Source organism: Sarcophilus harrisii, chromosome 3 (assembly GCF_902635505.1).
Source record: "Sarcophilus harrisii chromosome 3, mSarHar1.11, whole genome shotgun sequence".
NCBI lineage: Eukaryota > Metazoa > Chordata > Mammalia > Dasyuromorphia > Dasyuridae > Sarcophilus > Sarcophilus harrisii.
Window position 1 is genome coordinate 558190574 of NC_045428.1, and position 26287 is coordinate 558216860.

Consider the following 26287-nt stretch of genomic DNA (forward strand, 5'->3'; position numbering starts at 1 on the left):
ACTTGGAGGAGTAAATAGCTGAGATACGCGTCAGAGTAAAGTTTATTATACCATTATCTCAGGTACCTTTCTCCCAAATACCTTTAGTCTCCTTGTGGACATTCTTTCTGTCCTAAATTCGAAGGTTTAGCTTTTATTCCCAAAAGTGGTGTTTGCATTTTGCTTCAGTCACTAGATTCTTAATTTATTATATTGACAAGCAGCCCCTGGTATTTCAATGAGGGAGTTTTGGCGAGCCACGTTACTGTAAGACTCAGAAGCCGGAATGGAGTCCTACCTCCTGGCCCTCTGCATGCCTGAACATCAAAGAAAGTTCAAATTCTTGTCCCAGGGCAAGGAGGATTCAGCAGCAGGGCTGATGTAAAGGCCTAGGAGTCTGGGAGCAACCATGAGGACTTGCCATCATGGAAACTGTAGAAGACACAGGCCCAAATTTCCATCTGAGCTGAAACAGTAACTGAGAAATCCCCTGTGGGAGCTCTGTTCAATGGAAGAAGTCACTTACTGGTGTGGACCAGGCCCAGTCTAAATTTATCTCATCTCCACTATTCTAAATCTTAAAATCCCCTGATATCATCCCCCAGTCCCTCCTCCTTTACTCCAGTCTTGAATGAGGAGATAGACCATCTTGTCAAGGTCAACCCCTTTCTTTGTACCCCTGTCCAATGCCCTCTGTCTCCTCCAGACAGACTGTCCCCACCTCTCTCCCCATCAGTTCTCTGCTGCTTGCAGACACATGCAGCTGCCCCCCACCATCCTAAAACTTTCCTTGGACAATCATTCCCTCAAACTATCGTCTCCTTTTCACAACCAAATTCCTTGAAAATTCCTTCCACTCTTCTTCCTTTCTCAACTCTTAATCCCCCCTTTAACTCCGTAATCTAGTTTCCAAACTCAAAACAACTCTTCAAAGTGACCAATGATCTCTTAATTGCCAAATCTAAAGCCTGTTCTCAGTCTCCATTCTGAACTTCATCTCCACTGAAGGTCATTTCTTCTCTGAGTTTTCATGACATTGTTCTCTTGGATCTCCTGCCCTCCTGTTCTTTTCATTTTCAGTTGTTGGACCATTAACCAAATCCCACTTAGTGCAATGTCCCCAAATTCTGACATTCTCTTCCCTTTACATGCTTCCTCTCTGTGGTTACCGATGGTTTTAATTATGATCTTTATAGAGAAGACTCCCCAAATGAGTTAGAAATGAATAAAACATTTAAGCTCTTATTAGGCACAAAAAAAGCAGCAGGATCATGCAATGGCCCCTCCACCACTATCAAAGAAAAAGAAAATTCTTATAACAAAATAGCAGCAGGTCAAAGCATTTCTGCATTCCTCATATCCAAAAGTATGTCTTAATCTGGACCCTAAATACATCACCTGGCAGGCAGGTAGCAGGAGAATTGCTCTGAGGTCTCTAGCAGAGCAAGTTTGGCCATTGCAGCCATCAAACTTAAGATTTTCAGTTATTCTTTATAAGATTGCTACCAAAAAAAAAAATAATAAGATTGCCACACTGCTGTCACCATCCTGCTCGTCTCTGCATTAGTCAATACAAATTTTCCCAGGTTTCTCTGAAACCATCTCCTTAATTTCTTTCTGTAAAATAGCATCCTATTATACTCATTTGTCATAACTTGTTCAACGAATCCCCCAAAGCTGGCTGTCCCCTAAGTTTGTTTGCCACCACAAAAGGAGCAGCTATAAATATTTTGTGCATTTGAAATGGGTCTTTTCTTCTTGCTTTGATCTCTGAGGTAGAGACCTAGTAGTGATTTCTCTGGTTCAAAAAGTATACCGTTTTGTACCCTTCTGAGAAGTTACAAATTGCTTTCCAGAATGGTTGGAACAATTTACAGCTCCACTAATGAATCTGTATGCATGATATCCCTCCAGCACCAATCATTTTTCTTTTCTGTAAACTTTGCTAATTTACTGGGTGTGAAGAACTTCTGTTGTTTTCATTCACATTTATCTAATTATTTGTCATTTGGACTTTTTTTATATGGCTATTGATAGCTTGGATTTCTTCCTCTTGAAGCTGCCTATTTGTAATCTCTGTCAGTTGAAGAATGGCTCTTTATTCTTCTTAGACTTAGGTCAGTTACCTATATATCTTTGGTTTTTTTATTTAGGTTTTGTACATTTACAAAGTACTTTTATTTTTTGTATCTTTTACTTTTCTATTTCCTGTAATTTAATGAAGTACAGAAAAGATTGACATTTTTAAACCAAGTGAAAGTATGACATCCATCCATAAAAGTGATAATTACCTATATATCTTGAAATGAGACTTATCAGAGAAATGCCCCTTCCCCTAGTTCTCTGCTTCTTTTCTAACTTTAGCTACTACATCGGTTTTGTATAAAGCTTTTTTTATTGCATATCATCAAAATTGCCCATATTTAGACTGCTTGCTGTTTTGAGGAGGTAAAAGAGGGAGAAAAATTTGGGACATGTATCTTTACATGTATTTGGAAAAATAAAATCCTACTTAAAGTTTAAGAAAAAAAAAATTGCCCATTTTCTATAATCCTCTCCACCCTTTATTTAGTCTTCTATCTGTAGATCTGAAAGATATTTTCTTTTTTCTTTCTCTATTACATCAAACTTTACATTCAAGTCATGCATCCAGTTGGAATTTAAGTTGGTATATACAGTGTGTGATCTTATACCTAGTTTCTGCCTATTTTCCATTTTTCCAGCAGTTTTTTCTAAATCAATTATTGAATTCTTACTCCAATAGCTTATCAAACACTAGTGTTCATTTGATTCTGTATATTGTGTATCTCATCAGTTCCACCCAAGGATCTATTTTTTAACCAGATTCAAATCCTTCTTGATGATTATTGTTTTGTAGTCTACTTTGAAATCTAGTCATAAGTCTGTGATTGGAGATGTGGTGGATAGAGCACTGAACCTGGAACTGAAAAATAAAATGAATTGAAATCTCAAATACCAGCTGTGTGACACTGGACAAATTACTTGTCTGCCTCTTGTTTCCTCATCCGTAAAGTTGGGATAATAGTTCTTCTCCCTATTATAGTAACTGCTTCTCTAAATGTGTGTTGCTAAAGCCAGTGGTCACAACAGGGAAGAGAACCAGCACTCTAAGCACAGAGCTTTCCAAATATACTGAAGGACATTCTTTCCGACCAATAGGGCTTCAGGAAGGTTAGTGAGAAGGTTTAGGTTTCTTCTCAAAGCAGGTTCCCTTCCACTTTCTGGGCAGCCAGATGCGATGCTGAATCCGCTCCCAGGGATGCAGCCCCCACGCCAGCTTCCCAATTTCCTTTTTCTTACAGGAAAGACCTCTGATGGACATCAGTGATGTTCCTTTCCCAGAACAGGGATTAGTGGGGAAGCGAGGTCTCATCTGTACCAACGGGTTGGCAACTTTGAGGATTATAATTAGAAGGATGTAGAGAAGGAAGCAAGAGGAGTCCGGCTCTCCCCATGGATGACTACAAACTGATTGTGTGCCTTCTTGTGGTCTTAGCTGGATTCTGAAAATAATTATCAGTAAATTTCTTAGAGTGTGAGACTCATCCCTCCACAGTGAGGGTTCTAAGTTCCTTAGATAAGGGTGCAGGAAATTCAACATTAGAAGGGAAAAAAGCATCATCCAGTTTGCTCATGGTCTGAATTTCTGACTTCAACATTCACTCATGGACGTCTTCCCAGCTACCAGTTCCAAACCCTGCTGCCTCTGCTCTGACTATTATCAGTAGCCTCTCAGGCCCCCTCCTGGAATTGCCTCGGGCTCCGAGAAGTGGCCTTTGGGCTTTCTCTTGCCTCACTTCCCGGGTATCAGCCTGCATTGACCCTTACCCCCCCAGCCCCTTTGGCTTCCTTCCCCCACAAGCATGAAAGTTCGCGGAGGGCTGGTCTTAATTTCTTGTCCTCGTGCCCCCAGCATTTGGTCCATCTACTGCCTGGGGCATAGCAAGTGCTTACTTAGGTGCTCCCGGTATCAGATCCTTTTCTGGGTCCCTCACATTCTGTGCCTGGTGCTCTGCCTCTGATAGAGACAATCACTGAGGGTTGGAGCAGCTCCCACTACACTTCCCCTAAGGGAAAGCCTTTCCTATACCAAAGTGTCCTGTTTTTGTACCAATGATGCTCATATTTATGGGTTTATTCCAACATGTTGGCCATTCCAATTGGAAAATGCCATTTGTTGCTATGTGAAATGTCACAGTACCAGGAGGGATCCTCAGCCAATACCTGGTTGGTCCCATTATTTCATAGAAGCACAGAATGGTGACTTTATTCCGTTAATAACAAATCAGGTCCCTAAACTGACTGGATTCTAATTTCACAGTTGTTCTGATCAGAAAATGACATCTTGTAAGATTCAAATGTTTTTGAGGATTTTGTTCTCTGGCCACAGGGGAGAAAAAAAAAAAAAAACAAGAGCCTTGTTTGGTAGTGAAAATATAATTTTTATTTTATTTTTTTTAAACAATAGCTGCCAGCAGTATACTGGTATATCTGTAAAAGAAGTTCCAGAAAGAAAGGAAGACAAGAGGCTTACTACAATACATTTTCATTGAACTGTTCAAGTAATTCTGCAGAAAATATTCCAATTCTGTCCAATGCTATGGCTTCAGGGGCTGAGACCACTTCCACGGCAAAAATATAAACCTGGTGGCAGGACACTCACTTGGCCCCAGAGGGGCTTGACTTATGTGACTAAAGCATGACAAACTTGCTTGTCTTTGAATTCAATGCTGATTATAAATAGCACAAGAAATTGGTTCATTAGCACACTCAACCACAAGATGAGATGGATGTCAAAACAGGTACAAAATAAAATAAATGGCTATTTGTTCCAAATTTTGCCTTTTGGGGGGAGGGAGGGCTCGTTTCTAAATGGATGTTAGCTATGTGGAAATAAACACAATCCAACAACTCCCTATAGCTCTGGTGGAGCTTCCCAACATGGGGAAGAAAGGAACCCCAAGCAGCCCCCCCCCCCCTGCAGAGAGCACAGGTCCTGTGTCCCTCCGGCACCGCTGTGCCCCTCTGGTGGTCCAGAAATGGGCCGGACATATGGCAGAAGGAAAGCGGTTATGGTTGTGGACAACAGCCTTTTAATTTTCTGTTCATTTCTCAGTTTGAATTCATTTAGCCCAGTCTCAACGATCCTTACTACTTAATGTCCTTAATTAAACAAAGAACTAAAAGGGATGAAACCTAAGTTCTCACATAAGAGAAATCTGGATTCAACTTATACCGAATTAGGGAAGTTCTCTGAAGAAGGGAGGGCAAGAAGTGCTGGCAAAGGCTGGGAGGAGCCATTTAATACAGGGAACAGGGCGGGGAGGTGGGTGAGGGATGTCTCTTCCCAGCAGTGCCCTCTCTCTCACTGCCTGTGTTTTCTCATCCTGTTTGCAGAAGTGACCCTGGGAGACCCAAATCTAGGCCAGTTCTCCACCATGCTTCTCTGGGACCCCAGGCAAAAGACAGGCTGCCTGCATCTGCTGTGGCTCAAGGATCAATTTATCAAAGTATCATCAAAGGATTCACAGCTTCTGGTCAAGGCAACTCACGGAACCACCTCCCTCTCTTTCATCAGCTCTCAGTTTGGCTAAAGAGAACATGGACTCCTCCTCTCCCACGCTTTCCTCCACCCCTCTATGACTCCCAGAAATGCCATAACTTAAAAGGGAAGAAGGGAAGGTGATGGTTTGAGGAAATGTCCAGGTACAGATGCATCCCTCTGACCAAGGGAACAAGGGAAGGACAGGGGTCCCCTAAGTCCTCGAGAACCGATTTGCAGTTTTTTCCTTCTGGAGCTGAAAAAGTCTCCAGGCAAAGTTTTTGAGACAAGGGTTAAAAACAAAAACCTAAAAAAAATTTTTTGTCAACATTTGATCTGCAATGGGGGCAATAATAAAGGCAAGACCAAGGCATCTTCCTGAGCCAAATGGACACAAAACAGACCTTTTGTTGCTGTTACTTTCCTATGCTGAGTTAACTTTATGGTAAAGTAGAACATACACACAAAATAAAAAAGGCAGGATACTTTAAAGAGTCAGGCTGTCTCCACAAAGCCAATGCTCATGAAATGTTAGCATATAAGAGCATTCCCATTTTAAGGGGTATGGTCCAAAATTCTCACAAGATAGCTTAGGAGAAATAGCACTTCAGTTTTATAAAATATAAAAAGCTATTACCAAATCACTATAACCATAATCATATTCTCTGGAGCAGCACTCATGCCAGCTTTTCTCAATGCTACACTTGCTTTTCATCCCTCAGGAAAACGTGACTGACCCTGACTTAGAAGTCGGTACTCTCGGGGGTGGTGGTGGTGATTTCTAAGGTGGCGTTATTTTCAGTGTGGCTGCGGTGAGACAATTCACAGAAGGGCCAGGATCGTGGTTACTCCGGACTATCCAGCTGTGCTCATGCACAGACACTGACCGTGGCCATGGTGATGTTGCTAAGGGGGTGACGAGGACTCTCTCCTATCAAGGACTCGGCCTGGGCCTAGGCTGGGCAGGTCTGGACTTCAGGTAAGGTCCCTTTGAGTCAGTCCCTGCCCAAACCCAATCAAGCCAGGCTTTCCCTTGGGTCTCTCTGAGCTTTCTCACATCGCTGATCACTGCGCTTCTACCACTGCCCAGAGTATCTACCTCCCAGTCACCGAAAGTCTAGGCCACTAGTGAATTTACTTGCAGAAAACTTCACAAAAGACCTAAAAAGAGCAAAAGTTCTTTGCCACCTCAAGGCAAGTTTATTTCCATTCAAACCAAACTGGAGAACTCGGTGCTGTTTCCAAATCAACGGAGTCAGACTTCTTCTTGTTAGGACAAAAACTGCCAAGTCTGACCCACTTTTAAGGCCCATGCCCAAGCACTCCTCCCACCGGGGGACACAATGAGCCCCACCAGCTCTCCCTACAAACACTCTGTACAGAGAGGTCACAACTGGAATAAAGAAACAAATGCTGTTGGGGAGAAAAGAGGAGAAAAAGGATTTTTCTACAAACCAAAACTGGGAAGAGCTAGTGTGGAAAAGGGAGCAAGTCCTTCCCTAGCTCTGCAGGGAGCCTGCTCAGGAACAGCTGGATGCAGATGCTGCTGAGGCAGCAGTGCTCTTTCCGCAGTCTTGCCTACAATCAGGAAATCCCAAATCCACATAAATACAACATATATATATCACACATTGGGGCTGAGAGTCTGTGGCTGACTTGTGAAGTTCCCATCTAAGGTAAAGGTCAATCCAATTCTTTATAACTCTATCGCCAGCAGGGAACAGACAAAACAGAGAGTGCCCTGAAAAGATGATAAATACTTATGAACACCCTGTTGTGCTGGAACGTCTCCAAACTCAACAGAATGTGGAGGGGGCAGGGAAAAAATGGGGCTCAAAAAAACACCAAAAAAAGACCACTTCAACACTTGGTAGGAGTGTATATTTTTGATAGCTATTGTACCTAGTCTATCCTTTATCCTAATTTTGAGTAACTGCATATTCATGCAAAATATGACTTCTACATGATAGGAAGAGGAGCGGTATTCTGTTAAGAAGCGTGTTCTGTTAAAGGGGAGGGCAGGAGGCCCCCCGTCCCGAGGCTGCTTTACTTAGTTAGTCTCTTGGCTACATCGCTGTACGCCATCTCCACCTCCTTGTCGCTTGGACAGGTGTTGGTGAACTCATCCCGGCTGTACGCGTTCGTCAGGTAGCGCCAGATGCCAGTCATGGTCTTCGGGATAAGGAAGTTGCGGTACTTCTTGGCCACCACCTAAAACACCGACACAGATGGTGGAGTCAGTGATTCGCTTTCTCTGTGTCCTGGGGGGGTGGACTGTGCGAGCCGGGAGGCCCGGACGCAGCCCAGCCTTTGGCCGGTCAGGCTGGAAGGCTTCCGGAGGGGGCGAGCCCCGTGGGAGCCGGGGGGCTGGTCCCAGAGGGAAAGGGCTTTTCCAACCCCAGCAACTCTCGCAGCCTGTTCTGTAAGGTCACAAGTACCAGGAGACAAGCCGCGTCCTTGTTGCTCCTCCATATCTGATGCTAATTCTAAGGATCCTGGATTCTGCTTGGGGAAATGAGGTTCCCGCAGGAGCCCCAGAGAGTTAGTATAAGCACAACAAGAGGGAAGTGAAGCAAAGAAACAGGAAAGGAAAAGGTGGATTTGGGACAGTTACTGTTTCACAGCTTTTCCCACGCAGAGCCCAAATGTATTCCCACAGGTCAGGGGGGATCCACGTAAGGAACTAAAAGTGGGTCCCCAAAGCACTGAGCGAGAAGTGCTGGGCCGGGAGGGCCTGGGAGCAGCGCCACCGTCTCTGACCCCTTCGCTAGCAGGGGAGCATTGAAGGCAAGTGCTGCCTTAACCTTCCCAGCATGCGGCGGGGCCTCGGTCCCTCAGTGCATGGACCCTTCCCCTGGTTCTCCTCTGAACGTCTGCACAAAGCCACAAGCCTCCTTGTGGCCTCCTGCCTGAGGGGCGGCCCGGCTGGTCCTGGAGGCCCTCACGGAGGGAGGGGAGGTGAGACCCGCACTGCTCCCAGGCTCAGAGGCCCCAGGGGCTGTGACCCAGCTTCCTATGAAGTGGCCAACACAGCAGCCGGCCTTCCGGGGGCCTCCTCCCGGGCTCTCTGGGTGCTACCTGGCTCTCTGGGGGCCTCCTCCCAGGCCCTCCGGGGGCCTCCTCCCGGGCCCTCTGGGTGCTACCTGGCTCTCCGGGGGCCTCCTCCCGGGCTCTCCGGGGGCCTCCTCCCGGGCTCTCTGGGTGCTACCTGGCTCTCTGGGGGCCTCCTCCCGGGCCCTCCGGGGGCCTCCTCCCGGGCCCTCTGGGGGCCTCCTCCCGGGCCTCCTGGCCAAGCATGAGGTTTTTCTTACTACTGAGTCAGAGCGCGCTGGGCCGAGCCCCCCAGGTGCTGCCGGGGACAGTATGTAACGGAGGGAGGAGCACCGGGACCCCACGAAAGGGGCTCACCTTGACAATGTGCAGCTTAGGCAGCAGGTTGCAGTCGGCCAACGTCATCTCGTTGCCGTCCAGGAACTTCCGGGTGGAGAGCTTGACGTCCTCCATGCTGTTCTCATCGATTTCGTCGGGGAGGGGAGAGTTCAGGTAGTCGTCCAGTTTCTGCAGGGTTTTCAGGAGGCCCCGCTCCAAAGCTGCGCGAGAAAAGGGAACGCGGGTTATCGGGCGCAGCGGGCCTCGGCCGTCGCTTGGTAGACAAACACTGCGGCCCGATGCCCTGGACCCGGCCTGGGTGAGGGGAGCGCTGAGGCACGAGACAAGAAAGCGGGATGAGCGGCACCTAAAAGTTCCCCGACGCTGGGCCCGCCTTCTTCCTCCTCGTCCTACTCATGTTCTTCCGAAACTAAGGACTTCGTTAAAAAGCGCATCTTAAAAATGCACGACATTAAATACAAAGAAGCCACAGCAGCCGCGTAAAAATCCAAGCGTGGAGCCGCGGGACAGGCTGGGGCAGAGGGCCGGCTGCCGTGGTGCCCCGGCAGGAAGGCCCGAGTTCTATCTGGCCTCGCCCAGCCCTGCCTGCCTCAGTTTCCTCGCCTGTAGAATGGGCTGGAGAGGAACGGGCCAACTGCTGCAGCGCCTCTGCCAGAAGGCCCCAAAGGGGTCACAAAGGGTGGCAGGGCCCGACAGGAGCTGGAAGGGCACAGACCGCAGCCCTGAGTGCCCGAGCCCCCCCTGGCCCTCGGCTCGGGCCGCCACAGTCGCCAGCCCGGGAGCGGCCTCACCCCAGAACGGCACCAGAGCCGCCCCAAAGCCCTCCCGGCTCGAGCTCGGAGCCCCCGTGTTTAATGGGGGGGGGGGGGGGCCGGGGCCGGCCCCGGGGCCCCCCCCGGGGGGGGCGCCCCCCAAAAGGAAGGGACCAGAAAAGCCGTCAGGCCCCCCCCCCCGCCCCCGCCTGCTCCGGCCCCCGCCCGAGAAGCCCAAAGCCAGAAGCAGAGGCCGGGCAGGCTCCCCCTGCTTCCCGCAGACAGTGAAACTCCGAGGCAGCAGGGGGCACCAGAGATCACAGAATAACCGCCTGGGTTGGAAGGCCAAAGGGCCGGGCCCAGAGAGCCCTTCCAGCCCCGCAGCCAGGGCCTGGGGCAGCCCCTCCTCCCCCAGCACGAATTCCTTCCCTTCCTCCGTCTGAGTTGGGAGGGGCCGTGTTTTCTCTATAGATTTTGGCACTTGGGCGCCGGGTTTGTCACTAGTGTCACCGAAGAGCTGAGGCCGGAGCCCATGGACTGGACCTTGGAGCTGGGGGGGGGGGGGGGGGGGGGGGGGGGGGGGGCGGCAGGGCAGAATCTCTGGGAGGCCCTGCCCTAACGCCCACCCTGCCCACCCTCTGCTTCCCCCTCAACAAGGCCTTCCATCTTCCCAGCTCTAAAGGTCTCCACCCATCCTTCTTTAAGCCAACAGGAAACTTGCAGCATCAATCTCTTTTGCAGAGAAACCCTCACACTGACAACGTGCATGTTAGCTGATTATCAGAGGAAGTGACAAGAACAGAGATTTGGGGCAGGGGGAGAGGGGACCCAAGCCCTTACAGGGAGCTCCTCAGAGGCGTCCAACCCGCAGCCCAGCCCCAGCCCTTCCCAGGCCTCCTGAATCAGCTGGTGTCAGAAGCAGGATTTGAACAGGAGGGAAAACCTCTGCCAGCTACTGAGTGTCCTACCAAAGGCACCTCTGTCTGAAGCACAGACAAGGCTTCCTTCATTTGTCTCAGGAAAGCCCGGCCGAACACCTCGAGGCACCACAGGGCACAGGACGCTTCCAACCGTGCTGGGCGATGGGGACGCTCTGGGAATGCCCGCACTGCCCGGCTTATGAAAGGATCTTAATTGCATTTTAGAGAAGGGAAACTTTCAAACAAAAGCCCACGAGGGAGACCCGCTACACTCCACACTGAGTCCAAAGATTGTTTTCTGAATTCTCCCTGCAGTTAACAGGTCCCTGTGGTGGGAGGTTACTTAGCAACTGTGTGCTCTTATTTACTAATAGGTAATTTAATAGTAAGGTCTCAAAATCCTGCATGGGGCAGCCCATTGTGCTGGTTCTTCTCTGGTCTGAGACCAGCCAAGGTGGGCTCTCTGCTTTAGGCAGCAGCAAGTTAAAAAGGGGCAGGGGTGATAGAGCATTGGAGAGAGCGTAGTCACATGAGTCACTTCCTCCCCGCCTTCCCCCAAAGACACACAAAAAGGCAATTATTTCTAAAGGGGAAAAGGTTTCCTTCTTAAGTATCAGATGAAATCCAACCACCCTCTGAACCATAAACACCATTTTAAGATGCCAGTAGGGAAAGTAGTTAAAATGTTTAAAAAAAAAAAAAAAAAAGAAAAGGTTAAACAGTTGAAAATTTGAACAATGATGAATAGAATCATAGGATTTTTAACTGGAGGGGCTTCCTCCTCTTCCACGTAAGGAAACTGAAGTCTCATGTATATGGTCCCAAAGCCCTAGTCAGTGACTGTTGGGAATGAAAGCCAGGTTCCCTGCCTTGGAAAGAAAAGAGAAGGGATCAGAGGAGATGACGGAGACAGACGCTACAGGGAAAACCCGCCCGGGGTCTCCTGTTGGGTCTCTGTGAGGGGCCTGACATCATGGCAGCACAGTGGGGGAGGCCCAGGGCGCGGAAGCTGACTTGTCAGTGCACAAACCGTCACCAGAGATGCCAAAGTTAGTCAACAAATGACTCAAACCAGAACTTGCTATTAGAACAAGTCAGGCTGGCCACTTTTAACTGCAGGAAAACATTTCATGAAATAACACTTCTTAAAACCAAGATTAAAAAAAGGCTGAGCTTCAATAGCCAAATGGAGAAGTCCTGAAATGAATGAACACTACTTAATAATCAAGACAAGAACTGCCCAGCTCTCCACAGAGACTGGCAGGCGGCAGGGCCGAGTGTACGTTAAGAACCAGCCCCTCACTCCTTGGGAGCCACCCCTGATCCCTCTCTTCAGCATCCCCTGATACAGTTATGGGAAAAGCCAGAAGCTTGGGTGGGGACAGCCCCTACTTAGTGCATCCTCTGGATGGAGCCGAGTGCTTGTGGTTGAAGACGGAAAGAGCTGATTTGAGTCTGTCCTGACCAACAATAATGAATCCCAAGCCAGGGTCCACAAAATAAGAGCAGGTGGAAAATCATGAAAGTGAGATTTGAGAAACAATGTACTGAAATGGAGCTTAGCTTTTCAGGTCCCAGGACTTAGAGCTGGAAGGGAACACACAGATCAGTTTGAGGGTCCTCACAGATCACCAGTCTGAGGGACCTCACAGATCACTAATCCAAGGGTCCTTACAGATCATCAATGTAAAGGCTCACAGATAAGTCCTCTGAGGGTCCTCATGGATCAGCCAGACCAAGGGCCCTTCTAGATCAGCCAGTCTTAAGGTCTTCACAGATCACCGGTCTAAAGGTCCTCACAGATCAGCAGGTCTGACTCACTCATTTCACAGAGGAAGAAAGGAGGTCGGAGGAGCCGGAGAGGCACCCAAGGCTCTGCCTCCAGCACATCTCTTTGACCAAGGTCCTCTGGACATGTTTTTAAGCTTTGCCCTAACACTGCTCCCATGGTGCTTTGGAGGAAACCAGTAACATGAGGCCGCATAAGCCCATACATTAAAACTGGGGGGAACAGGGGAGAGAAGTCCCCAACAGCTGGGCCAGCCTAAACAAAGCAGGGCCTAGGAGGCAGAAAGGCTGCTGTCCTTGGACACTAGCTGTGGGGACTTGGGCAAGGAACCTCCTCTTGGGCCTCAGTTTCTTCCTGTAAATGTAGGGGTTCAATATGAAGCTACCCAAGTTCCCTTCTAATTCTACCTTCTAACTTTCACATTCTATAATTGTAGAAACTTCATTTATAAACCTCTTACAAGAAACCATCTAACTCTAAGATTTAACTCTAAGAAACTCATCATTAAAAAAAGGATTAAAAAAAAAAGAAAAGGATCCTCAAATTTATATTTTTAATATGGGTGAGAACTTCTGCATCTTGTGTGCAAAGCTGATTGTCACACAGCCCAGCAAGGCGACCAGGCCATGCAGGCTGAGGTGGGGTCTGCTGAAGCTGACCCAGCACCCAGTGCCAAGGCCAGCCAGTCCCAGCCACATCAATCTGCTGGTTGGCAGGCCACTAACAATGCTAACAATTCTAATTCAGGGGAAGCTGTCGAGTTCTGTGCAGATCACAAGCTAAGAAGAGTGCTTACACTTTTTAAATACAACCTAATTTGTGAACTCTTCGTACTAGAAGGGAGCCCTATAGGACTTGGGGCACCAGGCCAATATGTTACCATCGCATCCCAAATTTTACACACTGGCTTTCCCTTTAGAGAAGCTTCTAATTAAAGACTCATCAATGGTTCATAGAATAAAAGGGGGCACAGCTATATTGACAATCATCTTAAGAGTTTTTAATAAGTCATAAGACACTATGGATTCAAAGTGCAATCATCACCACCATTGTCATAATAACTAGTATATTTTACCTTCATTAGCTTCTGGCCTTGAATTCTTAATAAATGCAGAAAATTTGGCAAAGATGTCCATTCCAGCAGTGTTTGACTCTGGGTGCTTTGGGGAAAGTTTTAAGTATCTGCACAAGGAAAAAAAAAAAAAAAAAATTTGGTGTATGCCATTTCCAAAGAATCTTGGACACTATTTCAGGTAACAAGAAATTTCATTTACAAACACATCCCATGCTTTCTCATCTATGGGTCCTTATTCACCCAATCTATCCCTTTAAAGTATAATTCAAGTACCTCCTTCACCATGAAGCTTTTCCCAATTCCCCTCTCTATTTGAAAGTGACTTCATTTGATTTTTGTAAATTCTGAACTTAAAAACGTTTTTAAAAATTTCTATCTAGAAAAACACAAGAGATTATATGTTAAAGTATAAATTTTCTTTCATGTTGCTTCCTTTTTTAAAAAGCATGTATAATTAATTCCACATGTAACTTTCAAAACTGCCCTCCTTGCTGTACAGTGGACAGAGCATGGAGCCTGCAGTCTGGAAGCCCTAACCTCAGACAGGCCTTAAGCAGTTAACTGGAACCAGGGTGCTAGCCACTGTTGGCCATCAGCAGGGGAGCTCGCGTCACTGGTAATAAAGACATCCTACTCTTCACCATACCCCCAGAACCCCAAGAAGGAGATTAAGAAGCATCGCTAGGGGTAGAGTGAACTCAGGTCAGCCTCACTATACTAAAATTAAGGGGGAACTTGGCTAACAATTACAGGCAACTGTCCACAAGTGGGAAAAGTGAACCTTTTAAATGTGAATTATGACCACCAGAGTAAGAAGGGTTCCTACTACTGTGGATAAAGAAAGTAGGAGAGGACAAAGAATACTAAGAGTTGTAAAGGACCTTAAAGATAAATCCAATTCCATAATTAAAAAAACAAACAAACAAATAATGACGGCCCCCAGACAAAGGTTTCTCTTCTCCTTAGAACTTGTTGCCACCCAGCCCTCTTTGTAGTGGCCAGAAACTGGAAACTGAGCGGATGCCCATCAGTTGGAGAATGGCTGAATAAGTTATGGTATCTGAATGTTATGGAATATTATCGTTCTGTAAGAAATGATCTGCAGGATGATTTCAGAAAGGCCTGGAGAGACTCACATGAATTAATGTTAAGAGAAGTGAGTAGAACCAGGAGAACATTATACCTGGCAACAATAAAATTATACAATGATCAATTCTGACAGATGTGGCTCTCTTCAGTAATGAGAGGATTCAAACCAGTTCCAACTGTTCAGTGATGAAGAGAGCCATCTGTACCCTGAGAGAGAACCAGGGGAACTGAGTGTGGAATACAACATAGCATTCTCACTCTTCCTGTTGTTGTTTGCTTACATTTTTTGTTTTCCTTCTCAGGGTTTTTTTTTTTTTTTTTTTTTTCTTGCTAGATCAGATTTTTCTTGTGCAGCAAGATAACTGTATGGACATGTACACATATATTGTATTTAACATATATTTTAGCATATTTAACATGTATTGAACTACCTGCCAGCTAGGGGATGGGAAAATTTGAAACAAAGTTTTACAAGGGTTAATGTTGGAAAAATTACCCATGCATATGTTTTGTAAATAAAAAGCTTTAATAAAATAAATTTTTTTAAAAAAAATAAAGTGAGGGTGTGGCTGGAGAGGAGCCAGGAAACAAGGCACCATACCAAGTACTGAATAAGTATTGTGAAGAAATTCCAGATTCTGATGCAACGTACTAACTCACAGAACCAACCGCTAATATCAGAATAAAGGCAGACTTCTGAGATAGGGAGCGGGATCTTGCTGTCTAATGTAGAGGGGATTCCTGCTTAGGTGTGGGTTGGACTAAATAATACTAAACAATATTTCTACAATACTAATTCTAAATATGATTCTATAATTCTAATACTAAACAAAACTCCAGTGCTTTCCAACTCAGAGATTCTATAATTCTATTAAATTACAAGTCAGAAAACCCTGTAATTTTTCTTTATTTTAAATTCCTTTAGAGTTTCAATCTTTTCTAGAGAAGAGACATTTTATTGTCAGCTCATGCAGCCAATAAGGAACTAATCAATGAGTTAATTCAACAGGTAAATTTTATGCTCTTAGTCTCCCTTTTATGCTCCCAGCCTAAATATGAAGCCCTTACGCTCCTGCCTTGAAGCAAAGGAAAGGCAGGTGGAGAGGAGGGAAGGAGGAAGCCATTCCCTTAGCCCATGAGATTGTTCTCTCCTTTCCGAGTAAATAAGTGGTTTTCAGTTGAAATGTTTTGATCAATGACTGGACAATGTAGTTACTAACTCGTTCCAAACAGGGAATGGCACAGATAGTGCCAAGGATATAAATATTTCCACACATGTGTGATTGGCTCCAGCCAAGATTCCACATCTCTCCTCCTCCTCTATCCCATCAAAACTTTGCTGTTTAATTTTCTCAAATTCAGAAGAATTAAGAGGGAAAGTCAGCTTGATAATATTACATGATATTTAATTCAAAAATTTATCAAGCACTTCCTATGTGCAATACAGTGTGCTCAGAACTGGGAGCAATACAAGAATAAATTATAGATGATCACGGCCCTTCACTGGCTTATAATTAATCATTTAAAATCATTTTAATAAAAAATGGAACATGATAAGTACATTAAATGGAGTTATGGAGAGATGGAAAGGGAACAGGTAATTAATAGATCTTAAATGTTTCTTCCATTGATTTGTGGAGGTGGCATTTGAGCTAGGCAAGAAAGGACGGGCAGGGATTTCAGCGGTGTGCCTGTGTGCCTAGGGCAGCTGTTCCTTTCAAGGAGAGAGAGATGATTCTGGGCAGGGCGGCTTAAGACCTTCTCTGGAGGACTAGATAAATGTTTCAGGAACACAGGTCTATAGTTGAAAGAGGCCTCTGAGATCAAGTAACAAATCTGACCTGCTCACTTTACAGACCTGTGAACTGAGGCCCAGAGTGACTAAATGGCTTGCACATTGCCGTGTAGGCAATAAGTAGGAGAGGCAGAATTTGAGCCCAAGTTCTCCAACTCTAAGAGTTGGGGTTTTTACTCCACAACTCTCCTTTCCTCTGTTGATCATTCCCTAAGGAACTACTCAAAGCAGTTCTCTAAATGAACGGGAGATGGGTGAGAGAATAAGCTAAAGAATAGGATGACCCTGGTTTCTCAAAAACAATACCCACAGAGCCAAGCTCAAACTCCAGCTGCTGTCAAGCTGGGAAGGGCTCAGTACGGGCACATTAACTGTGTAAAACGAGAATCAGCCCATAAGACTGGTTTATTATGAACTCATTAGGGTTCTATGCTCATAAGAAATGGGAGGCTGCTGTCTTCATTACTACAAGGAATACCTACACCAAGGAAATCATGATTCCTTGGAGGACTGAAACATGTATTCATAGAACTTTAGAACCAAAAGGAACAATAGAGATGACCTAAGGCAGAAGCCTCACTTTTTTGATCTTTTTTTTTTTTTAATTAATTTTTTCTAATTAACACAAATGTATTTTATTTCTTCTTCCCACCTTCCCCTCAAAAAAGAAAAATAACATACAGAATGATATATGTAATATAATAATTATTATTATATTGCTTATAATAAGCAAAACAAATTCTCATATTGGCTATGTCTAAAACAATATATGTTAATCAGCATTCTACTATCTCTGTGTTGGTCATTGTATGGGTCAGAATTTGTCAGTTTTCCAAAATTTCTCACCTTATAACATTGTTGTTAATGTTGTATGAACTGCTCCCTTCAATCTGCATCAACTCATACAAATCTTCCACAGTTCTCCAAGATCATCCTTTCTACCATTTTTACAGCATGATCATTTTCCATCAAACTCCTCCATCTTAGAGGTGAGGAGACTGAGACCCTAAAACAGACATGACTAATCTAAGGAAGCACACCTAGCTAGAAATAGAACCAAGACTAGAACTGAGGTCTTCTAACTCCATACAGAGTTGCTTAACCTGGGGTCTGTGAATGTTTAAAATAAAGTTGATAAAAATTTTTTTTGCTGAATTAGTTTCCTTTATAATACCATATTTTTTATTTTATGCATTTAAAAACACAGGCTTCAGCGGACTGCCAATGCGCAAAAGGGCAGCTGATGGTGCAGCGGACAGAATACCCAGGCCTAGAGTCAGGAAGGCCTGGGTTAAAATATGACCTCAGACACTAGATGGGTGATTCTGAGCAAGTCACTTTACCTCCTTTTGCCTCAGTTTTCTCATGAGGGAGGGAGGAAGCATACAATACAGGTTGATACAATTTATTTTTACTACTCTTTATCACTAATTTTTACCGCACACTGCTTCTTGAAAGTACACTGGCTTAACCTCTTTTTGGACAATGACAAAGTCTAAATATGTGGGTGCCCAGTAACAAGATGCTGATGGGTGATGGGAAATCCCATGGATGTTCAGGGTGGATGCCACTTTTAGAAGCATGGGGTGTCTTGGGGGTGTGGGAGACTCGGGGTGAAGAACAGGACAGAAATAGATCTAAACCCGAGGCACTTCACTCCCCCAAAGTCCACCCCCCCATACACACCTGAGTAGTGGCTGACAGTGTAAACATTTGTTTAAAAAGGGCTAGAAGAGTCTATTTGGGCTCCAGGGTCAAGGAAGAATCAGGCCATCAGGGACAAACACAACAAAGAACACTGGCTCCAGAGCCAGAGGACCTTTACTCAAACGCTGGCTCTGCCATTGAGCTGCGTGATCCCGGGCAAGTTGCTTAACTAACTCAGGTCTCAGTTTCCTCATCTCTAAGATGGCATAGAACCTCTTGATCATGGTGGACCATTAATATTAGCTTGGCAAACTTCCTTCCTCTTTTCTTCTGCTAAAGATCCAGGCCTGTGAACCAGCATTCCTGGGACTCCAAGGCGCACTGGACAATTTGGCCAGAACCGCTACCACCCGTGTCCTGTGGCAGACAGCGGGTGTCAGGTGGTCAGCTACTACCCTCGTGTTCTCTGCAGAAAGAGCGGGCACCCAAAGCTGGCGGCTTCCAGCCCATTCTCTCCCTCAACAGCTGGACAAACTCAGTTTCCTTGTCTGTAAGATGATGAGACTTAACTAAGGGACCTCCACAGTCTCTTGCTGGCCATGGCACTCAAAGACCCTGCTGAAGAACTTCCCCTTTCTCAGTTTCTCACCAGAGGGAAGGCGGGGGGTAGGGATGCCTTAAGGCTTTGCTTTCCCTCACAGACCAGACCCTGCAGAAACGCCAGCCCCATCCTTCTGATGGCAGCCTGCCCATTCCCCAGTCTCAAGGTGGAAACAGGACTGCTTCTGCCCCAAATCTAAGTCTCAGACGTTCTCTCCATCAGCTGGGGGAAGAGAGGAAGTCCTTTCCCCAGAACAAAGAACTCAACAAACCAAGTGGTCAAGTCTGTCATTACAAGGACAGGGAGAAGCGGCTCTTTCACCAAGGGTCTGAATTCGGATCCTTCTAGATTTGAGAGAAGGCCTTGACTGGAACCTTTCACTGGTTTCTTAAATCACTCCAGAGAGGGCAGCTTCCTACACTGACCCTTCCACCCGCTGTTAATCAGCAGTCATGATGGAATAGACAGGAGTTGGGTCAAGTACAAGCTTGATAACATTACATGATTTTTAATTCAAACATTTATCAAGCACTTCCTATATGCAATACAGCGTGTTCAGTATACTGAGAAATACATTGCCCTTTACTGGCTTATAATTAATCATTTAAAAATCATTTTAATAAAAAATGAAACATAAGTACACTGAACAAAGTTGTGGAAAGGTGGGTAGGGACACATAATTAATAAATCTTAAATGTTTCTTCAATTGATTAGTGGAGGTGGCATTTTTCATATCACCATATGAAATGATGTGAAGAAAAGTTTCAGAGAAACCTGGGAAGATTTGTATGAGCTGAGGCTGAGTGAAGAGAACAGAAACATAGAGAATGATTTATACAATAACAACCTTGTAAATAAAAACAAATAATTTCGAAAGCCTCTGGAGCTCTAATCACTGCGATCACCAACCGTGACTCCAGAAGATTGATGTCTGGACAAAGAGGGGATGGACTCAAGGTCCAGAATAAGACATGTCTCTGGACATGGCCAACGCAAGGATTTCCATCTTTGTCTCTCTTTTAAAGTAGCTATAGTTGTAAAAAGGGACACCACCATCCCCACCCGCCAATCCCTCAGGTTCCCAACCTAGTTGTCCTTCTGGATCCTCCCTCCCTTGCCTATCCAAGCCGTAGCTGAGGTCTGCAGTACGCCCAGCCTCCTCCCATCTTTCCTGTCAGGATACTTGATGTTCCACAAAGAACTGCATGTCTTTTCTTGGCTGTCTCTCCTGCCTGGAAGCTCTCCCTTCTCTGCTCTGACCCATGACCTCTCTGGCTTCCTTCAGATCCTCACTCAGGTCCTCCCTTCTCCAGGAAGCCTTCCCAGCCCCTCTGAACGCCTTCCCTCTGGTATATATCTTCTATTTATATTGCCGAGCACTTGCTTTGTCTAGGCTGGCTTCCATGCTGTCTCCCCAGAGCTCAAGGACCAGCACTGTCTCTTACCTCTTGGGGTCCCCTCCAGCACTTAGAGTGAAGGGCGCATGGAAGGCACCTAATAAAATGTTGAGTGATGTGGCTGACTGAAGAAAAAGGAAAGGTGAGTGAACATGTGACAGGGAGAGAAGATCACCCCGGCCTTGATGAGGAGGGAGAAGTCCCAGAGGCCCCTCCTTGGGGCATGCAGCTTGGTGGGATGGGAGAAGATGGGCTTCTCCTCGTCAAAGATAAGGACTGTCTGTCACAAACGGGAAAGGGAAGAAGAAAGTAAGAGATGATGTCCAGGGATCCTGAGAGAGAGAGGACGATTTCCACCAAGTAAGGGGCAAAGTCCTTGCCTTCCTGGGGGCCTGCAGGAGGGCCTCTGCAGCGCACTTCCACCCCTGACTTTCTGGGGTCCAAAGGTTCTTTCAGCCTTGACAGGCCAAGCTTTCAGGCCCCTTTAACAGGCTCTGGTCAAAAGTCCCTTTCAGTTCTGAAATTCTATGTTTAAGGTGTCCTACAACTCCGTCTCTGCCCCTTCTCACAGCCCTCCAGCTCAGACTTTGCACTGATGCTATTTGTTAGGAGCACTGATGGAATGATTGTTAGAGCATGGCAGAGCTATTACCTAAATTAAAGTCTGAAATTATCTGCAGATTTAAATTATTCAGCTGAACAGTAAGTACTGTATGCTAGGCAAGGAAGAGTCAGAGATAAACAGATCTGGTGCCTACCCCCCAGAGCTTATAATCCAGGAGGGGGAAGAGAAGAGCACAGGACACGAGCACACATACAAACGGGTGCCCACAATAAAGGGTAAAGGACGAGACCACTTCCAGCCAGAGTGAATTATGCAACGAGAACATGACCTTAGGAAAGGGGCTGAGACGCTTTGTAAAAGGGACTGCTGCTGTTTGACAGACATCAACCAACCACCTGCCCTGCCTGCCTCTGACCCTGCTGGGGCCTTTGGCTAATGGTGCCTGGGATACAACTGCTGCCTTCCCCTTGGACTCCATTTAAGTCATGCTCTTCTCTCAAACCTAGCCCAGCTTCCTTCACCTGCTCTGATCCTCCTTTCTCTCCAGTCCAGCCAACCCTTCTTTTTGTGACTCATCCTGCCAAAGTCTAAACTTTAGCTCAAGCAGCCATTCAGTTATATTTAACAGAAAGTAAATACTTTGAGGGGATACTCCTAAAGTATTTGCACATGAATGAGATGTTAAGGCCTTTTAATGTATCAGAAGATAGGATTTTCTTTTTCAAAGACCAGTTGTTCCATTTATTCAGTGAAAAAATAATTTCAACAGTAGCATTATTTCCATGCATTATTTTTCTTTTGATACTCACTTAGGTGGGCATAAAACTGACTCAAGGAACTCCTCAATCTTGTTCACATCCGTTTTGACTTCATTGTTGAAAGTTATAAATGGTGGGTGAGTCCCTGGAGCCAAATTCTGCAGGTCTGCAGGTTTCCTAATAAAAAGGAAAAAAAGAAAGTGTCAAAATGTAATTACTTCTTCTCATAGTCAGAGAGTGGTAATATTCTCCAGCTCCCCAGAAAAAAAAAATTGATTGTTATAGACAATAAGATGAAATTTACTTCTTTAATTAAGTGAGTTATCTCTAACTTTACTTGGATTCAAAATAAATTTGCATTACATTGAATAAAGTACATTATGAAGGTATGATGTTTTTCATTATAATGAATTTTCAGGACTGAATTGATAATCTTAATGAATTTCCCCAAACACACTTTATTGCATAATCCCATATTACAAATATTCCAAGCACTTCATCATTCTACCACTAAATCAAGCCAGTACTTCTCTTTTGATAGTCCAATCTAATTAAGAAATGAGAAAACTTGGTGAATTAAGTCCCCTACGTAGGCTATGCTGTTTATGCCTTTTCAAATCAAGCAAATATTTTACAGAAAATTTAATAGAATCTTGTCTTTTTTTTTTTAATTGAAAATTCTATCTTTTCTTTGACTTTCTATTCTCCCTCAACCATGACTTTTTCCATTAGGTACAGATGGAAATATACCTATATGTGTGTGTATATGGTGAAGAAGAGCAAGAGATTTAAAATTTTAAAAGATCTTAGAATTCAAAATGGTTAACTGGAGGGGACCTCAGAAAGCATCCACTCTAAAGTCCCTTGTTTTACAGATTAGGAAACTGAGGCTCATGAAAGTTACATGACTTTCCAAAGGTCACAGGTAAGTAACCAGCAGAGGTGATGCAGCACATTAAATCTAACCCAAAATTATATGAAAATAGGAATGTTGAATTTAGAAAACAGCAATCTACAAGGCATGCTATTTGGGAAGCAACATGGAAGAAGACTGGATTTGGTAGCTAGGAGCTGTGAGGGGTGGTCTCTTCATTGTTCTGACTTTAAGTTTCTGGGATATAATGAAAGGAGCCCTGGATTTAGAATCCAGAAGGCAGGAAGTAAAATGGGATAATACACAATTGGATTTTTGGAAGCAAAGACCCGGGAGCCATTTAGTTTTCATCTAAATTATCTCTATACAAAGTTTTTTTTGTTTTTTGTTTTGTTTTTGTGGTTCTAGACCCTATAATTCTAGAAAAATGGAAATAATACTTATGTCACCTCCTTTTAGGGGTTGCTGGATCAAAAGACATAAGATCTGGTAAATATCATGTAATAATAAAGCACCCTATAAATGCAATGTATATGTAAGTGGAGGGGGAACTAGAAAACCACAGGCGCGCTAAAGAGGAATGGGAGCATTTGCTGTCTGTTACTTCCTTCCACTTAGCCTTGAGACCACCTGCTTTCCCTTCCCTTGGTTACCCAAGAGTGAATTCCAGCACGGACATCCTGTGCATGCTCCATCCCCACTGGCCCCTCCCCCACACACAAGGTCTCTCTCCCTCAGGGAGCTTCAGCTGTTTCCTCCTGCATTACCTGCTCTCCCCAGGGCTCCAGGAATGTGAAAGCGTTGCTCAATAGCTCAGAAATTCCAAGACTTTAAGCGTTTAACTTTTCTTAGCTCAATATTCAAAAGTGAGAGATTCTTTCACTTTGTTTTTAAGGGAGGAGGAAGAGGGTGATGATGAGAAAGAAAATTGGTGTTTGACACTAAGGGACCATTCACTGTCCATCATTCGTGTAAAACAGAAAGGTCCAGTAAGTCTTGTTTTTAAATCTGCAGTAGGAAGACTACCTTAACTTCACATATACAAACTGATTCTTTACTAGTACTTGTTCAGTCCAAATTTTAACATGTTATATCTGCCCATCCTTTTATGACAAACTGAAAGGTCAATAAAACTTAGAAAGCCATAAGGCAAATCATGAAGCCAAACCATCCCAACAAACAGGATCTCGCAGCTACCCAGCAGCACTTTACATTTAGCAGATTCTTTCCTTAGAGTAAGCTTCAAAGGCAGGTATTGCATGCTTTATCCCCATTCTACAAAACTCATTATCTTTTCCCCTAAAGCCTCTCTTCCTCCAAACTTCCCAATTCTTTTTGATGACACTGCCATTTTCATCAGCAACTTTCCAGGGCACCCCCAGGTCAAGCACAGGCAGCCTCGGCCTCAGCTTCTCATTCTCTCTCACTCCACGTAGCCAATCTGTGCCAACACCTGACAATTTTATGCCCATCCAAGGAGCTGGAAGCTGAGTGGATGCCCATCAGTTGAAGAATGGCTGAATAAGTCAGAGTACATGAATGTAATGGAATATTATTGTTCTATGAAAAATGATGAGCAAGGCAGATTTCAGAAAAGCCTGGAGAGACTTACAGGAACTGATGCTGAATGAAGGGAGCAGAACCAGGAGAACATGGTCCAGAGTAACAAGAAGATTATGTGCTGATCAACTGTGATGGACTTGGCTCTTTTCAATAATGAGGTCATTCAAGGTAATCCCAATAGACTTGTGATGGAAAGAGCCATTCACAGAGAGAGAGAGAGAGAGAGAGAGAGAGAGAGAGAGAGAGAGAGAACTGTGAACATTGAATGTGAATCAATGCATAGTCACCTTTGTTGTTGTTGTCTGTTTACTGTTTTTTCCTCTCTTTTTTCCCCTTTTGATTTGATTTTTCTTGCACAGTATGACAAATACGGAAATATGTTTAGAAAAACTGCACATGTTTAACCTAAGTTGGATTGCTTCCTGTCTAGGGGAAGGAAGTGAGGTGAAGGGAAGGAGAAAAATTTGGAACTCAAGATTTTGCAAAGGTAAATGCTGAAAACTATCTTTGCTTGTATTTGGAAAAACAAAAAGCTATTAAAAATTTATGTCCATTACATCTCCTGTATACTCCCTTTTTTCTTGATGACACTGCCCTCACTCTGGTGCAGGCCCTTACCATTTCATTAAGGGACCATTGCTACATCCTTCTGATTGCTCTTTCTGCAACTCCCCATTCCAAATGATCCCCCAATCAGCTGTCAAAAGAATCTTGCTAAAACATAGGTCTGACTCTCCTGCTTTTCAATAAACTTAGTGACTCCTTATTAGCTCTAGGACCAAATATAAAGTCCTCTGTTTGGTTATTAAAGCTCTTCATTCTGTGGTTCTCTCCTCCCTCTCCAGCCTTCTATGTGCCTCCTGTGAAGGGATGCCTGGCCCCCGGCCTTCTGGCTCCTCCCTCCTCGGACCAGGTACTCTTTCTCTTGCCCACAGCCATTTTTACAGATTATCCTCCATTTCTGGATGCTCGCCCTCCTTAGCTCCCCCACCTTCTTTCAAGTCCATCTAAAATCTCATTTTCTTCAAGAAGCTCTTCCAGGGTTTTCTTAATGGCAGCGCCTGCCTAGACTCTGTCTCTCTCAGCAGTTCTCATGTCTGTGACCTCTTGTCTTCTCAGCACCCTTAGCACAGTACGTGGCATGGAGTATGTGTCTAATATGCGAAGTTTCATGAATCACTGAGCGACTGTGATACTGTAGAAAATTCACTGAAGAAGCTGGGGTTTCAAAATGTCCTCATTTGAACATTCTCAGAGTAAGACATTATCTCTCTGCTCTTCCTATCTGTCATGTGCAAGATGAGGGGGGGATACCTACATTTATGCACACTGTCATGCTAAGAGTCCTCTGCCCTAGCTCTAAAATGCTACTCTGTGGAAGACACTCTATGAGACACTGCAGGATTTATAAAGTTGGAAGGGCCTTGAGTGGCCATCGTGGCTACCTCATGAACTGGCCGTGCAGCCTCCACCTGTGCTTCCCAGTAACATCCCATTTCTTCCAAGGCAGTTGGCTTAATTGTTAGGGAATTTTTCCTGGCATCGAGTCTAAGTTGGCCTCTTTGTTATCCCCAGCTATTTCTGAAGCCCTCTTCTCTATGACACTTTGAAGATGGCAGCCCTAGAGTTTATCTCTCCAGGTTAAATATCTCTGAAGGATCGTCAGGCTAGACCGTTCTGCTTGGCCCTTGGGCACAGGGGACAAGGTAAAAACTGATGACGAGCAGGTTTACCTAAGGGAAAGATTTGGGCAACATGGTTCTCCCTTCCTGGGGCCTGGAGATGGAGCTAGGTTCTGCTTCCGATGTTGTGGAGGCAAATCCCGCTCAGGTACAGAAGGCATCTGTTGCAAGTTGGAACTCTTCCAATATTAAAATTTTGAACCTTAACACAGGATTACTGTCAGGGTCAAGAGAAAGCACTTTACAATCCTTCAAGAGATTCAGAAATATGAGGTATTGTTACTAGTGTCTCAGTTATTAAAGGCACAGGGAGCAGAACTCAAGCCTTGAAATAAGAGCTTGGTCTGATTGTTTTTGTTTGTAAAATCTAGAAGTGGTAAATTATTCTTTTCTTTCTGCTTTGATTCTGGATTCAAAAAAGGAGATGTTGGGGGGAGGGGAAGAAAGAATAGCCAGAGAAGGAGGCAGGAAGAAAGTCAAGAAAAGGGAACAGAAGTGAAAGAAGATAGTAAAAGATGGGGGAAACCAAGGTTGGAAAGGAAAAAAAAGAAAAAGAGAGTGGAAGGAAAAAAGGAAAGGAAGAAGAGGAGAGCAGTGAGCTAGAAAATGGCCATTAGTCACCTCAATTAAAACGTGTTTCTAACAGGTGTTTTGTTTCAGCCAGCCCAGTTCCAAGCCATCTACTGAAAATCTAGTTGTAGCTCATTAGTCCTCCAAACAGAGAAAGACAAAATACTTAATGTAATGGTGATGTTTTCAATCCTAATTCTTTTACATCATAAAATCAAATCCATTAAAACGATAGACCTACAAAATAAGAGTTAAGAGAACTCTGGACTCAAGCATTC

At 44.8% G+C, this 26287-nt stretch overlaps 1 protein-coding gene across 1 annotated transcript in view; it reads right to left on the bottom strand.

The window, feature by feature from the left end:
* Window positions 1–4492: 4492 nt before the first annotated feature.
* The window catches only part of CLIC4 (chloride intracellular channel 4), a 71495-nt gene continuing 49700 nt past the window's right edge, over window positions 4493–26287 (bottom strand). The window contains exons 3-6 of the mRNA XM_031962571.1: window positions 21372–21497; window positions 13469–13575; window positions 8951–9132; window positions 4493–7753 (exon numbers count right to left, since the gene is read on the bottom strand). Coding sequence (XP_031818431.1) covers window positions 7589–7753; window positions 8951–9132; window positions 13469–13575; window positions 21372–21497 — 580 coding nt within the window. The 3' untranslated portion in view covers window positions 4493–7588. The remainder of the gene's footprint in view (window positions 7754–8950; window positions 9133–13468; window positions 13576–21371; window positions 21498–26287) is intronic.